This window comes from Schistocerca serialis, chromosome 1 (assembly GCF_023864345.2).
Source record: "Schistocerca serialis cubense isolate TAMUIC-IGC-003099 chromosome 1, iqSchSeri2.2, whole genome shotgun sequence".
Classification (NCBI taxonomy): Eukaryota; Metazoa; Arthropoda; class Insecta; order Orthoptera; family Acrididae; genus Schistocerca; species Schistocerca serialis.
In genome coordinates, this window is record NC_064638.1 from 1,103,468,710 (window position 1) to 1,103,482,702 (window position 13,993).

The following is a 13,993-nucleotide window of genomic DNA, read 5'->3' on the forward strand; positions in this document are numbered from 1 at the left end:
GAATTTGTGGTTTTCATGAGCAATAAAAAGGGCAGAAATGATGTTTATGTTGCTCTCTACCTCAGTTTTCTGTACCCGTTCCGTATCTGTCGGAACAGACGTGATGGAACACTTTTTTTGATGCGTGTAGCACCAACCTTTTGAATGTACTGCATCTTGCAGTGGCTTTTTGGTTGGATGATGACTCTATGGGAACTGAAACCGATTAGATACTGTATGGTCAAGACTATTACCCTGTAATAAATTCCGGTATTATCGCATTTTCCCAGAAACATCATATCATATTTCAAGAAACGTGTTTATGATTCCCCATCATTCTATTTTTTTGCTTTATATTCGCTACTCCCAGTTGATAAGAATATGTTATGTATGTCGTCTGATTACTGCAGTTCCTCAAGATAAACACACTATCTGCCGAATATCTTCTCCTGCAAGCATATGTTTAACTCATTCAACAACTTCCTGTTCCCACTGTATGATATTTAAGCTTTACAATTTTTCCATTTGTGTCAGTTTAAGCACAGTCACGTATATTCAATGTTTTTAGCGCAACGCAACCTGACTTTCAAGTATCCCTACAAAAAAATGGCCCTGACTAACATTAACTTATGCGTTTCACAAATCACTTACCTCACAAAAATCTTGGTTATTCGAACTACTGCAATACAGCGAGCTCCACTACTGCCAGCTAAATAAAAGATTCAAACTACGGAAGGCACTAACTACTGATAGGCATAGTTAGCAAATGAAAGATTTTAATAGAGAACAAACAATGTATTTACCTTAATAGTGTTGAAAAATCATAATATACATAGCAGTTCATGACATCCAGTCTTACAAATTTCCAAACTCCGCCATTTCTCTCCCCACATCCACCACTGCTGGCGGCTCACCTCCAACTGCGCAACGCTACGCGCTGTTAACATCCAGCTGCCAAACACTACAATGGCAGACAACAATGCAAACTAGCCACAGACTGCACACAGCACAGCCAGTGATTTTCATATAGAGCGCTACGTGGCGTTACCAATAAGAAAACCTAAACAGCCTACTTACACATTCTTTAATGTTTGGCTTTTATTCAAACTGACTAGATGACTCTCATCTGCTTTCTTTCTACTTTTCATTTCTTCCTGACACACTTCATACAACTAGGGATTCTCTGAGACTAGTTACGCTGCTCGTATTTCTACCCGCTTGTAATTGTGTTTTACTTTTCGACGTTTGCAAGTAATACAGATCGATTTCTGACGACAAGACTGAATCTTTGCCTTATCTATGGATCATTTAATCTTTCTGTATAAAACTCTTTTACGCTTTTGTAATATTTTAATTTTCTTTCTCTCATCAGCTAGGTGGTTACGTCAATATCCGCTCTTTTGAACTGTCTAATGAGTAATGTTCATCTTGTACAGTGCATAAATCATTATGCGGGCTATCTGTTTGATTTTAAAGACATAGGGAGATTTCACTGTTTCTTTCAGACATCTTTGTGACTAAATGACCCTGAGAAAATTGCAGACCTGTAGCTTGCTGCTAAACTGATTGTCCACAATGCATCGTTTTTTCTCTGTTGTGAATCTATATATGTCTTTTCGTTGCTCCTTAGCACTGCAACCGCCCAGCAAAGTCTATTTCTGTTTCTGACGTTTTCCAAAGTCGTTTCAGTTCTCCTCAGTTATTTCGGTTAATTCATGTATATTTACCGAATTTGTGGCTCGTGGTAAGACACGAAGTTCTGTATCTGATTACTTAGAGTTACATCAGGTTTGTCACAATTCAGTTAATGTTCACTGAGCATGATAATAATTTTTGTTTGACGGTTTCGGTACAGTCCATTGTCGTGTCGTCCCTTCATTGCTCCATTCACCTCTTGCAGAGCAGAGAAGTTATCTCTATATCTTTCTATTTCCGAACCGTTTACTCTGGCAGATCCTAGTCAGGATGAAAGCCTTATGTAACATATTCACTTAATAGACAACTTGGTATCGCAACGTTCATCTCGTGCAATATCAGCCCTTTCCGAGACCTGACAGTAGGATCTTCGTTAGTATAAACGTCCCGTGGCAGTGTTACGACCACTTTCCAGGGCCAGCCCATCAGTGAGACTGCCACATCACTGATTCTGTGCCGCTGGGTCGCCTTTTTATATAGTAAGTATTTCTAGTGATAATTTTTTGTATTAAAAATCATATAAATATGTCAAAAGTGTTCGTGTCATTCATGTAAATATGCTCAGAGGATCACAGACAAATAACCAGCGTTATAGAGATTTACACCGTTCTTACAGGTGCATCGAACAAAATGTGACTTTGTCGCATTAGAACCTAAGCAGTCACCCAAAATTATCACTTGAATGTTAGGTTACGCATCACACTTGTCCAGAGGGCAGTTTGCCTAAATAACTGTCTTATTTCTTACGGAGTGATATTTGCTATGGAACATCATTAGAATTAAATGCAGGAGGAGGGAGAGATAGACTCAAGGGCACCGATATAGAGGGTGCTTAGAAACACTGTGGAAACTTCTAAGGTTGTTGCAGGTTAGGTTGTGCTGAGAAATAATTTCTAAGAAAGAAATTGGATACACTGCGCCGTTCCCGAGTCAATTAGCTTTGAAGTTAACCAATCAGGCCATTGCGCGTGAAATGATGTTATCAAGCGCGTTCTTCGTTTGGTTCAGCACTGGTGCATATCTGATACTGTGAATGCAAGAAAAACGTATTAAAATGTCTCCCTTTGTAATGGATCAGGAACAAAACGGTGGTAGAAAAGGTGCAACAAGTGAGGAAGGCATAATATTGATTTTATTATTAACCGCCGCTAACACAGTTTGTTGGATATCAGCACCGGAGAAGTTTATGAGATACTGTACAGCGCCAGATTTGCACCTGGTGCCCGAAATTGGAACTATTTTTTTTTTCAGCATAAATCTGTTCCAGAATAGTGCGTTAGCATATCTGTCAAGTTTCGCTGCCATACAAAAACTATAGCCTACACTGGACTTCAGTGAGCATCTCTAATTACACTCCTGGAAATGGAAAAAAGAACACATTGACACCGGTGTGTCAGACCCACCATACTTGCTCCGGACACTGCGAGAGGGCTGTACAAGCAATGATCACACGCACGGCACAGCGGTCACACCAGGAACCGCGGTGTTGGCCGTCGAATGGCGCTAGCTGCGCAGCATTTGTGCACCGCCGCCGTCAGTGTCAGCCAGTTTGCCGTGGCATACGGAGCTCCATCGCAGTCTTTAACACTGGTAGCATGCCACGACAGCGTGGACGTGAACCGTATGTGCAGTTGACGGACTTTGAGCGAGGGCGTATAGTGGGCATGCGGGAGGCCGGGTGGACGTACCGCCGAATTGCTCAACACGTGGGGCGTGAGGTCTCCACAGTACATCGATGTTGTCGCCAGTGGTCGGCGGAAGGTGCACGTGCCCGTCGACCTGGGACCGGACCACAGCGACGCACGGATGCACGCCAAGACCGTAGGATCCTACGCAGTGCCGTAGGGGACCGCACCGCCACTTCCCAGCAAATTAGGGACACTGTTGCTCCTGGGGTATCGGCGAGGACCATTCGCAACCGTCTCCATGAAGCTGGGCTACGGTCCCGCACACCGTTAGGCCGTCTTCCGCTCACGCCCCAACAGCGTGCAGCCCGCCTCCAGTGGTGTCGCGACAGGCGTGAATGGAGGGACGAATGGAGACGTGTCGTCTTCAGCGATGAGAGTCGCTTCTGCCTTGGTGCCAATGATGGTCGTATGCGTGTTTGGCGCCTTGCAGGTGAGCGCCACAATCAGGACTGCATACGACCGAGGCCCACAGGGCCAACACCCGGCATCATGGTGTGGGGAGCGATCTCCTACACTGGCCGTACACCACTGGTGATCGTCGAGGGGACACTGAATAGTGCACGGTACATCCAAACCGTCATCGAACCCATCGTTCTACCATTCCTAGACCGGCAAGGGAACTTGCTGTTCCAACAGGACAATGCACGTCCGCATGTATCCCGTGCCACCCAACGTGCTCTAGAAGGTGTAAGTCAACTACCCTGGCCAGCAAGATCTCCGGATCTGTCCCCCATTGAGCATGTTTGGGACTGGATGAAGCGTCGTCTCACGCGGTCTGCACGTCCAGCACGAACGCTGGTCCAACTGAGGCGCCAGGTGGAAATGGCATGGCAAGCCGTTCCACAGGACTACATCCAGCATCTCTACGATCGTCTCCATGGAAGAATAGCAGCCTGCATTGCTGCGAAAGGTGGATATACACTGTACTAGTGCCGACATTGTGCATGCTCTGTTGCCTGTGTCTATGTGCCTGTGGTTCTGTCAGTGTGATCATGTGATGTATCTGACCCCAGGAATGTGTCAATAAAGTTTCCCCTTCCTGGGACAATGAATTCACGGTGTTCTTATTTCAATTTCCAGGAGTGTATAACAACCCGGTACATGCTTCACTTCAAATATTTAAAGTATTCAGATGTCTGAATCCGTTTCATACATGGCAGTTTGGTTCTGTAAAGAATCGGGGATAGGGGGAAAGGGTAGGGAGATTACTGGTCGTATACATTTTAACTGAGATGGCGCCACGACTTGAGACACGACGTGCTGGTGTGCGGCAGGTTTCATCTCCATCGGCAACGACATCAGCACGATGCTGGTGTCGGCGGTGATCACGTACTACGCGGGCCGCGGCCACCGGCCGCGCTGGATGACGTTCGGCCTGTACACCGTGGTGGCGTTCTGCCTGCTGAACGCGCTGCCGCACCTGCTGTACGGCGCCGGCCAGGACTCGCTGATGCTGACGCGGGAGTACGGCGCCACCGCCAACCCCAACGAGACCAGCGAGCTCATCGGTGAGTGCGCCCCACTTGTCACTAAGAACTGGATACTACTCTCTCGTTTATCTGCTGTGAGTTAACGTGCTGTGGCTGGGGCATATTTCTGGGCAGAAATTGTCAGGTTTCGTCCTTCTACGTTCACTATATTAATTAATTCAAAATTTGATGAGAAGACCCGATTAACAGAGAAGAGTGGAGTTATTAATGGACTGTTCTATATCATGTAACTTATCGACCTGGTTAATATGCTTCTGACCCAAAAGTCTGTTAGAGTGAATCCTGTAATCTCCTTCCTGAGGTTGCTGACAGTGGTTAGCTGTTATTATAAATTATCTACACCACACAGTAGAATTTAGTTTTCATATCTCTTCACGTTCATTAATTCACAGCTTATTTCAGTGATCAGCTTTGAAAATTTGACGACATCTATATATCGTACCGTAGGTCAGCAAGTGACAACTCCTCCAAGAATTTTTAAAAAGTTCACAAATGCTAGTGATTAACAAACTATCGACACGTGCAAGACGCTTATCACCAATTTCACATAGATGTTCACCTTTTAACTTTCGGAAACGAACTAAACTGACAGAATACGTTTACCACTCATTTTGACAATGCCAGTCGTTATACAGTTTCTTATGTTACTTTACAATCGACAACATGGCAAATGGAAGTTTTTGTCGACCAAAGAGACGTGTACGGATTGCCGAAGTGGTAAATGCGACCACACGCGATGAGTCGTGTATCCGTGTTTGGGTGCCGGTCCAACACAAATTTTCATGTGTCACTAATAAAACATTCAGCTGAGATCAAAACGTATTGTAAGGTGTCAGGCAAATCCAACACCCTCCATGAAAACCCTGACATGATAAGCAAATCCAGTAGTATGTCACATAGCTCCGAATAAATCGTGACATTAAATTAACCAAAGTAATACGAGTAACGAGTCAGCAAATGGAATACCACAGACTAACACAAGAATGCCTAAACGCATGTCATACCTTCCCACCGTGAGGCAGACGCAGTTCCAAGGGGAGAAACGAGAACAGAAGCCGAGAGCAAAACCGTGTTAAGCTAGAAGGCCCTACGATAAGGGACGGACACCCACGTCTCCAGCTAACCGCAAGGACCACCCCCCAGCCCATGCTAAAAGCTAGAGCCCTCCAGCAGAACAGTATAGATCTTACGATAACACTAAAAGGGCCACCCCAGCCGCAAGTTTTAGCGTGAGACTTTTTCGCGTCTCTGTTACGTCAGGACCACCCGCCAGCCCATGTTAAAATATAGAACCCTCCAGAAGAACACTATAGATCTTACTATAACACTAAAAGGACCACACCAGCTGCAAGTTTTAGCGTGAGACTTTTTTGAGTCTCTGTTACGTTGCAAACTTTAAAAACATTACCCCACCACGAAAAGTATAACGTTTCTCATTGGATAGACAGAATTTTTGTAGGCGGAGTTTTAAACCAACTTCGGTAAATTGTAGTAAGGAGAAGTTAGGAGAGAGTTGCTTCCGAGACGGCGAGGTGAGCGGAGCTGTGCTGCCCGTCGCCCACTGACGAACACCGACAAGGTAACGAACGCACGCGATGCCGCATAACAGCGCATAAAGCTTCACTCAGAACTGCAGAAGTCTCATCTGTTACACCCCCTTTTTGCGTAATACTAGTGTCGATCGTCAATTAAAGCTCATGGTGTTCACATTTGCCACTTGAAGTAAAAATCTGAAACGCGATGATTTTTCTGTTATATAGTTGTTGAGAAGCCACATCAGCCACTGTAATTTACGACAAGTTAGATAAGTAATTAAATATAACTGAGGGTCACTGTAGACCATTTTGATAGTTTTCTCTTTTGGGAAACTTAATTTAAACCTAGATTATTGATGTGATATGACATAGGTCATCCTTCGATCCATTGTATAACTTGGAAACCCATTCAGGGAATATTCGTTCACATTTTTGTTGAACGCAGTTGGTTTTTAACATCCTGTATTAAAACATTTCCTTTTATCAATAGTGCAATTTATAAACAATGTTTTGTGAGTAGAATAAAATTTCCAATGGTAAACTTAACTGCTTTTTCGACGTTATTTTACCAGCTAACTAAAAATAGGAAAGCCTTGAACCCCTTCCACTAAATTTAGTTAGATTAAGATTCTTTTACACGGAGTGCAGTGGAGCTGACGCTGAAATCATTAAGTATTTGGTTATATCATCGCTAGTCTCACTGAACTCTTCTGAACTCTACATGTCATGTGTGGTCTGACGTCTCCTTACCAGCAACAGGTCCCAGATTCAAACTAGTCAATTCCCTTAAAAACATGCTCAGAGCATCGTTGCGCGAAAGTGGTAGGGAGACACGATATAGAACAACAGACACAACGCAGAATGTTAGAGTATTCACAATTTTAGAATATATTTGTGTAATAATGACTACGTTTCAAAAGTCACTGCAGAAATCAAAAGTTGTCACAAACCACTATCCTGACAGGCTTGCACGAATAAAAGGTAAATGTTGATTTAATCCTATTAGTGGTAGTATAAATCTTTGAAAGTATCTGAAATTCATAATCAATAATTACTTGTGAAATAGTAACAGTTGATAGCTTCTGTAGGACTAGAACACATTAAAGTTTCTTCACAAGACAGCCTGTCTTTTACTTGTTTTAATTGGTCATCAGCCAAAAGTGCAGCTAGGATACCGAGTTTTAGTCAAAGTACGAATCATCTAAGGCCTGAAATTAAGAGAGAATATTCTCAGCCTAATCCTGCACACAGCAATATTAGTTTGGAACAGCATTACGGAGATGACTACATAATATTTAACTGATATTTGAAACTTTCAGATTTCTCTATGATTGTTCTCGGATTGTGGACATGGCAATTTTAAAAGGAGCATGGCAGACTGACCCTTTTATTTACTTTATCTCGAAAAACTGACGTTAATTTCAACTACAAAATTATGAGGAATTACTGTGCACTATTATCCTGTACAGATTCGTATCAGAGGGAAAACTGATGGGTTAAGATGATCTAAATCATGCATGTATTTTATCTTTGGATGATGCATGTTACCTGCAGTTTTTAACAGTTATGTTTATGTATGATTGCAGAAAAGCGCAAAGTATGCTGTTAAATGTCTATGGTCTAATAAGCTAGCTGTCAGTAAGAATTTTGCCTGTGTGATGTGTTATGAAAGATGTGCTTGTAAGCTGAAAGGTATGCACAAGGCTCTATTTGTGGCATTTGATATGTGTATATGTGAGGGTCCCCACATAACATGAAATAAAAGAATTTTTAAATGTGGCACATAAATCGGCTTCATCATTTAATATTTTAAACAACAAATGTAACATGCAAGCATATTGTTGTTCATTAATCTGTCTTACCTATTTACTGTATTTATTTTTGATATTATATTACAGACGTTTGATAGTGGCTTAAGGCCAAAACTGGCGAATAATGTAAATTAAATGTCTGGTGCATTAAAGGAATAAAATCGGCAGCGTACAGTGGTTAAAATGGTCACTTCACGTAGACCCCAACTGGTTGTTTCTTCCCCAACAGAGATTTTTCTATGATTGTAAAAACAAGCACTAAACTGATCGCTGTAAATACTTAAAACATAGCAGATTACTATTTTTTTACGTCCATGTGCTATTAGTGTCGTAATATTCACATGCCTCCAGCAAAATTATTATGGTGGTATGCAGATACGATATTAGATACTAACATATCTATAGCTATGGCAAGTCTGTAGTAAAGACATGAAACTGCAAATTGAATCAAATGCTGTTTCTCTGATGTCATGTAAATGTATCTGCATAATTCAGTAACATCGAATATTGTCGTGAAACCACCATTTTGATATAACACAATGGTATAGAAACAATGACTCTTTGAAACTGAGAATAATATTGCAATAGCGATCCGGTGTCTTCTTGCACTATTTAAATCATGTCAAATGAGTTGTTTGTTGTTCCTGGTTTTGCAGTCATTTAAATATTTCTAAGAACAATTTCCACCATTAGTTACAAGTTACTTGTTATGTATTGAATACTGTTTACGTTTGTTGTAGAATTCTGACATTCATACACACACTACAGTAATTACCACTTAATTCATGACATTACATTACATTGTAGTGAGACTGTTACATAATATCCTGCAATAAAATTCAAATGTGATTCTTTACGAGCATCGTACCCTTTATTTAATGTCAAAGCCATCAGGCATGTATTCAGATTTTTCAGCCAGTTTTTAAGTCACAAGACATTGCTCTACCACTTTATCAGCACTCTCCATAAACTGTGTTCAACAGCTTACATTACCAACTGAGTACTATTGCATCCATGGTAAAAGATTTCGGTGTGCAGAGCTTAGCAACTAATCAGTGACTCGTATCATTCCATTCCCATAAAATTTCTCTCACGTTTTACGACGTTTCGTTCACCTAGTATATAAGTCTCGACCAAGTACCTGAACCTTACTAATTACAAGACTAAGCAATATTGAAAATATTGTAGAATAATATTTTAATATTGTGGTAACCTGTTTTACATAAAACCACTTTTAGGCATTTTTGATACATAATTACATAATTTTCGATCTGTGAATCTGAATCACATAAAACGCTTTTGGTTATGAACAAGCTGGCCATATTTATACTTAGTTCTCAGGTGTCTCCAGTTGTTCTGGCGAAATCAATTGGTTTCTCTCATGGATCCAGAAAGCTTGTTGCCAGGTGGTGTAATCTTTATTACAGACATCTCGTGAATGTGCTACTAAGTTTACGACTTTCAAGCAAGAAAGACCGTTTCTTTAACATTGTATGTCTTTACATGATGAAACGCTTATGCGTTCAGAATAATCTTGCCCCAGATTATGCGGATTGAAGACTGCAAGCATATATTTTAAATGTCTACAATTAAATATGGCGTTCCATCTTCGACGTCACAGCTTACATCTCCATACCTCCAAAACTTTAGCACTTTTTACAAGACCTAGGCCATAAAGTTTCCCACCTCGCCTGCTGTATCTGTCTTCATTCTCCTAAACACATCCGCTACCGGATGAACTTGAACTCTAGCCTCATCCCCCTTTCTCTCAACCTCCTCGCCCCGCGACGCTTTCTTCTGAACTTCCTCGAACATCTTTGTAGGTGCTATACACCCTATAAACTTGAAGCTTAAAACACCATTGTTTCCTCAGTTCTACTCAACATTGGGCTGCTGCCGCTCCTACTCTAACATATCCTCCCTCCCCTCTCCCATTTCCACTTAATCTGTCCCAAGACAGCTTCATATCGTTTCCTCTTCCTAATCTATAATTACGTGCCGCTATTAACGTAACCGAACAGCAATAAACCTAGGACCCATATCGTCACCTCAGAACCAAACTCCAGCACCCATCCCAGACTCCAGACCACAATATCCCAATCCTCAGTCTTTCCTGTTCCAAATTTCACATATCGATGAGACACATACCAGGCCAAGACTCGTCGGTCTCTATTAAATACTGCGTTATCCAGTAGTTGAGTCGCAATTGTACCAACTGTGCAAATTAGTAAGTGCAAGCGAGGGCTGTTGTTATTCTGTTTTCTGATATCGAAAACCTTTAATTTTTATTTTCTAGTTACTTTCTTGAGTGTTTGAAACAAGAAACTCAAATTTCGGGAAACTCTTTAGCGGTCTCCACGCAACCCCAGAGTTCCACGGAACACAGTGCAAGAAAAGCTGATCTACGCTATTCAGCAAGTGACGTCATCGCCATCTGTCGTTTTTGTTGTAATATTATCAAAAATAATGATATTTTCTTGTACTTTAATTGTGTTATGTTATGAATTTCAAAATTAGTAAGAGTAAGAAATGGCAGTCTCTGGCGTTTCCTTCAGGAGAAGTGTTACATTGACTACTCTGACTTGCTTTTCTATTGTATTTGACTTCGTGCGTTTCGCCCGTTTCAACACCCATCTTCATGAGTAACACGCGCTTTGCAGAGGAGGAGCGGCGCAAGGTGCTGTGCCGGCCAGAGGGGGGCGTGCCGTGCGACAGCTCTGCCGGCAGCCTCGCGCCGCAGCTCATTCTGTTCGGCGCCAACTTCATAGCGGGCATCGGCGGCTCGCTCTACTACACGCTGGGCACCTCCTACATGGACGACAACATCAAGAAGTCCAAGACGCCGGCTCTCATCAGTAAGTGCTGTCGTCACTCCCCGCCCCAGTGTCCGGCCGCACAAAATCTGTCCCGCACTCTCGAGTGAGCCGGAGAAGTGAGCCTGTAAACGTCCACTGGACACCAAAAGCTCCCCACATCAAACAAGCTGTCAACGTTTAGCGGTGGTATCCGAAACCACCCAATATATAGGGAAAATGTATTTCAGTAAAAGACAGTAAGAGTTGAGAGTAAAGTAAGTGTGTTGACACAAACCCCAGAATTTATTTTCGTCTACCCAGTGCAATACCACAACGACTAGCAGAGATTTTATTGAAATATACAGGGTGATTGAAAACCGTACACACGTTGTGGGTGATATGAATACATCAAAATAAGCGTAAAATGTTAAATAAAGTTTTGCCTGAAACTGTTTTATTTCAGAGTTGTGTGGTAGAGTAGGCATTACAAGAGCAAAACAAACAACATAAAATTAGTTCTTCTCAGAAAGCAACGAAACGAAGGGATCCAAAATTCAACATAACTAGTACTGTACATTAAGCCCAGTACATCTTCAAAATTATGTCATTGTAGACGAAGACCGCGATGTTCTCACCATCTTCACACTCTCGGGATCTTGCAGGCTCCGTTCATCCCATTCTGCACAGTTTGACTGTCATTTTTAGTTCGCTGCTGTAGTTGTGCTAAATTCTCAGTTGCAACATCATACACGAGCTCATTGAGACAGCCCCAAAGGTAGAAGTCCAGGCGTTAAGGTTCGGAGATCAAACGGGCCAAGAAATTGTCCCGCACGACCTAACCACTTACTGGGATAAGTAAGATTGACATACTCTGTTGCCTCCCGATTGAATTGTACAGGAACACCGTCGTGCATAAACGTAAGTTAGTTCGTTTGGCGAGCGGTACAGCATGAAACAGACCACCCAACTGATATTCCAAAAACTGTCGATACACCCTGCCTGTCAGACACTGTGGAATAACATGTGGTCCGAAGAACTGATCCTCCACTATACCACACCAAATGATCACTGCAAAACGATGTTGATATCCTCGTACTGTAGTCAGCTGAGGATTCTCAAACTCCCACACGTGCAGCTTATGAGCGTTCACGATACCCGCCCGGGTAAAGAGTCTCTCATCCGTCAACAGCACACGACGACCGAACATTAAATCAGCAGCCTGGCGCTCGAGTAACCACCGACAGAAAGCCTGACGTCTAGCGTGGTCTGTAGGCGTCATCTCCTGCACCTCCTGCAGGTGAAATGGGTGGAATTGTTGTTTCCGAAGCAGGAGCCATACAGTTGACTGAGGAACCCCCACAGTGGTACTTACACGGCGGCTACTTGTGGTCGGCTCTTCATCTATTATTTCCAGAATGTTCTCTATACGCACTCCATCAAGTTAACGCCGACCTAACCGTGGCGCACCCCTGTCCACAACTGTGAAACTGTGTACTCTTCTGTTTGGAAAAATTTCAATATGCTGTCTTCTTGCTACTCGTGCGTTGTCTTTCTGCTGCGCTGTAAAGGAACTGCATATCCGCACATTTAGCGTTTTAGTACGGAATTTTTTTTTGGAAATTTGTGCTAAGTTTCTATGGGACAAACTGCTGAGATCATCGATCCCTATGCTTACACACTGCTTAATCTAACTTAAACGAACTTACGGTAAGGACAACACACGCACCCATGCCCGAGGGAGGACTCGAATCTCCGACTGCGGGAGCCGCGCGAACCGTGGCAAGGAGCCCAGACCACGCGCCTACTCCCCGCGGCGTTTGAGTACTCCATCGTACAGTACACAGTGACCGCGCGTCCTGTCACGCTCCTCGCGGCTCCCCCTGTCGGAGGTTCGAGTCCTCCCTCGGACATCGGTGTATGTGTCGTCCTTAGCGTAAATTAGCTGAAGTTAGATTAAATGGTGTATAAGCTTAGGGATCGATGACCTCAGCAGTTTGGTCCCATAAGATTTTACCACAAATTTCCAAAAATTTCCATTACACAGGACTGTAGGCTATGGACTAACGATAGAATTAATGTGCGTAGTACATCTGGTGCCACTACACTACAAGAGTGCCATAGAGTACAATGGACTACACAAAAGTCAAGTAAACAAAGTCATTTCGTGCCAGAATCAGTTGAGTAGTGTAGAGGTGTGTGCAAAGCAACATCAGACGATAAGCAGGCGAACGCGACACGCCAAAAGCCGGTACTGGCCCATGATGTAATGCCTACCGTAAATGATGTTACGCATCAGAACTAGGAAATAAAGCAAATTCAGACAGATTTTATTTACCATTTTACTCTTATTTTGATCACACATTACACCCACGAAGTGAGTACAGTTACTTTTGAATCACCCTGTATAAAGGGAGCACTATTAATTACGTTACTGTATGTAAAGACCAAGAAACATTACAGGAACTGCTACCCAGACGTCGGAAGAAAACTTTTTACCGTGACAGAGAAGAAAGAGAGATCATTATTTTGGAGACGGAGGCGAATTTGCCCGAAGTTTTGAAGGTCACTTTCGTCACTCCACTGTCTGATTAGGCTTTCTGCCTATCGTAGAGCTTAGACAGTTTTTAGAATAGGGTGTTACCAAAGTTGTGTTTCAACTCTGGCATCCAATTCAACGTTCAACGTTGCCGTTATTGCGTGAAACGTTTTGGCACTCGAATGTTTTCTTCCCCACTGGCAGTTCATGCCGCCTGGTTAGTTACCGAATTCCTATAGTCTATTATTTCCAGGGCCAGATTATCAGTGATACGTGTTACCGAAAACATTTTGTCACTCCCCGTGTTTTCTTTTCCGCACGCACTTCGTGTCCGGGTCTTGCTGGGTTTTCGTAAGACTCAAATTCCTTTCACCTGGACACGATTCGTTTGTCCTACGAATCCAAACTCGAGTAAAAGTTTGGCTGAGTGACTAGTGTGGAAACTGTATATCTACGACGACAAT

The 13,993-nt window shown here is 42.8% G+C and overlaps 1 protein-coding gene across 6 annotated transcripts in view; it reads left to right on the forward strand.

Annotated features, from left to right (window-relative positions):
• The window catches only part of LOC126416434 (solute carrier organic anion transporter family member 74D), a 237,976-nt gene that overhangs the window by 154,805 nt on the left and 69,178 nt on the right, over positions 1–13,993 (forward strand). For all 6 annotated transcript variants that reach the window (XM_050084199.1, XM_050084167.1, XM_050084159.1 and 3 more), the window contains 2 exons: positions 4,637–4,870; positions 10,859–11,053. In XM_050084199.1, coding sequence (XP_049940156.1) covers positions 4,637–4,870; positions 10,859–11,053 — 429 coding nt within the window. The remainder of the gene's footprint in view (positions 1–4,636; positions 4,871–10,858; positions 11,054–13,993) is intronic.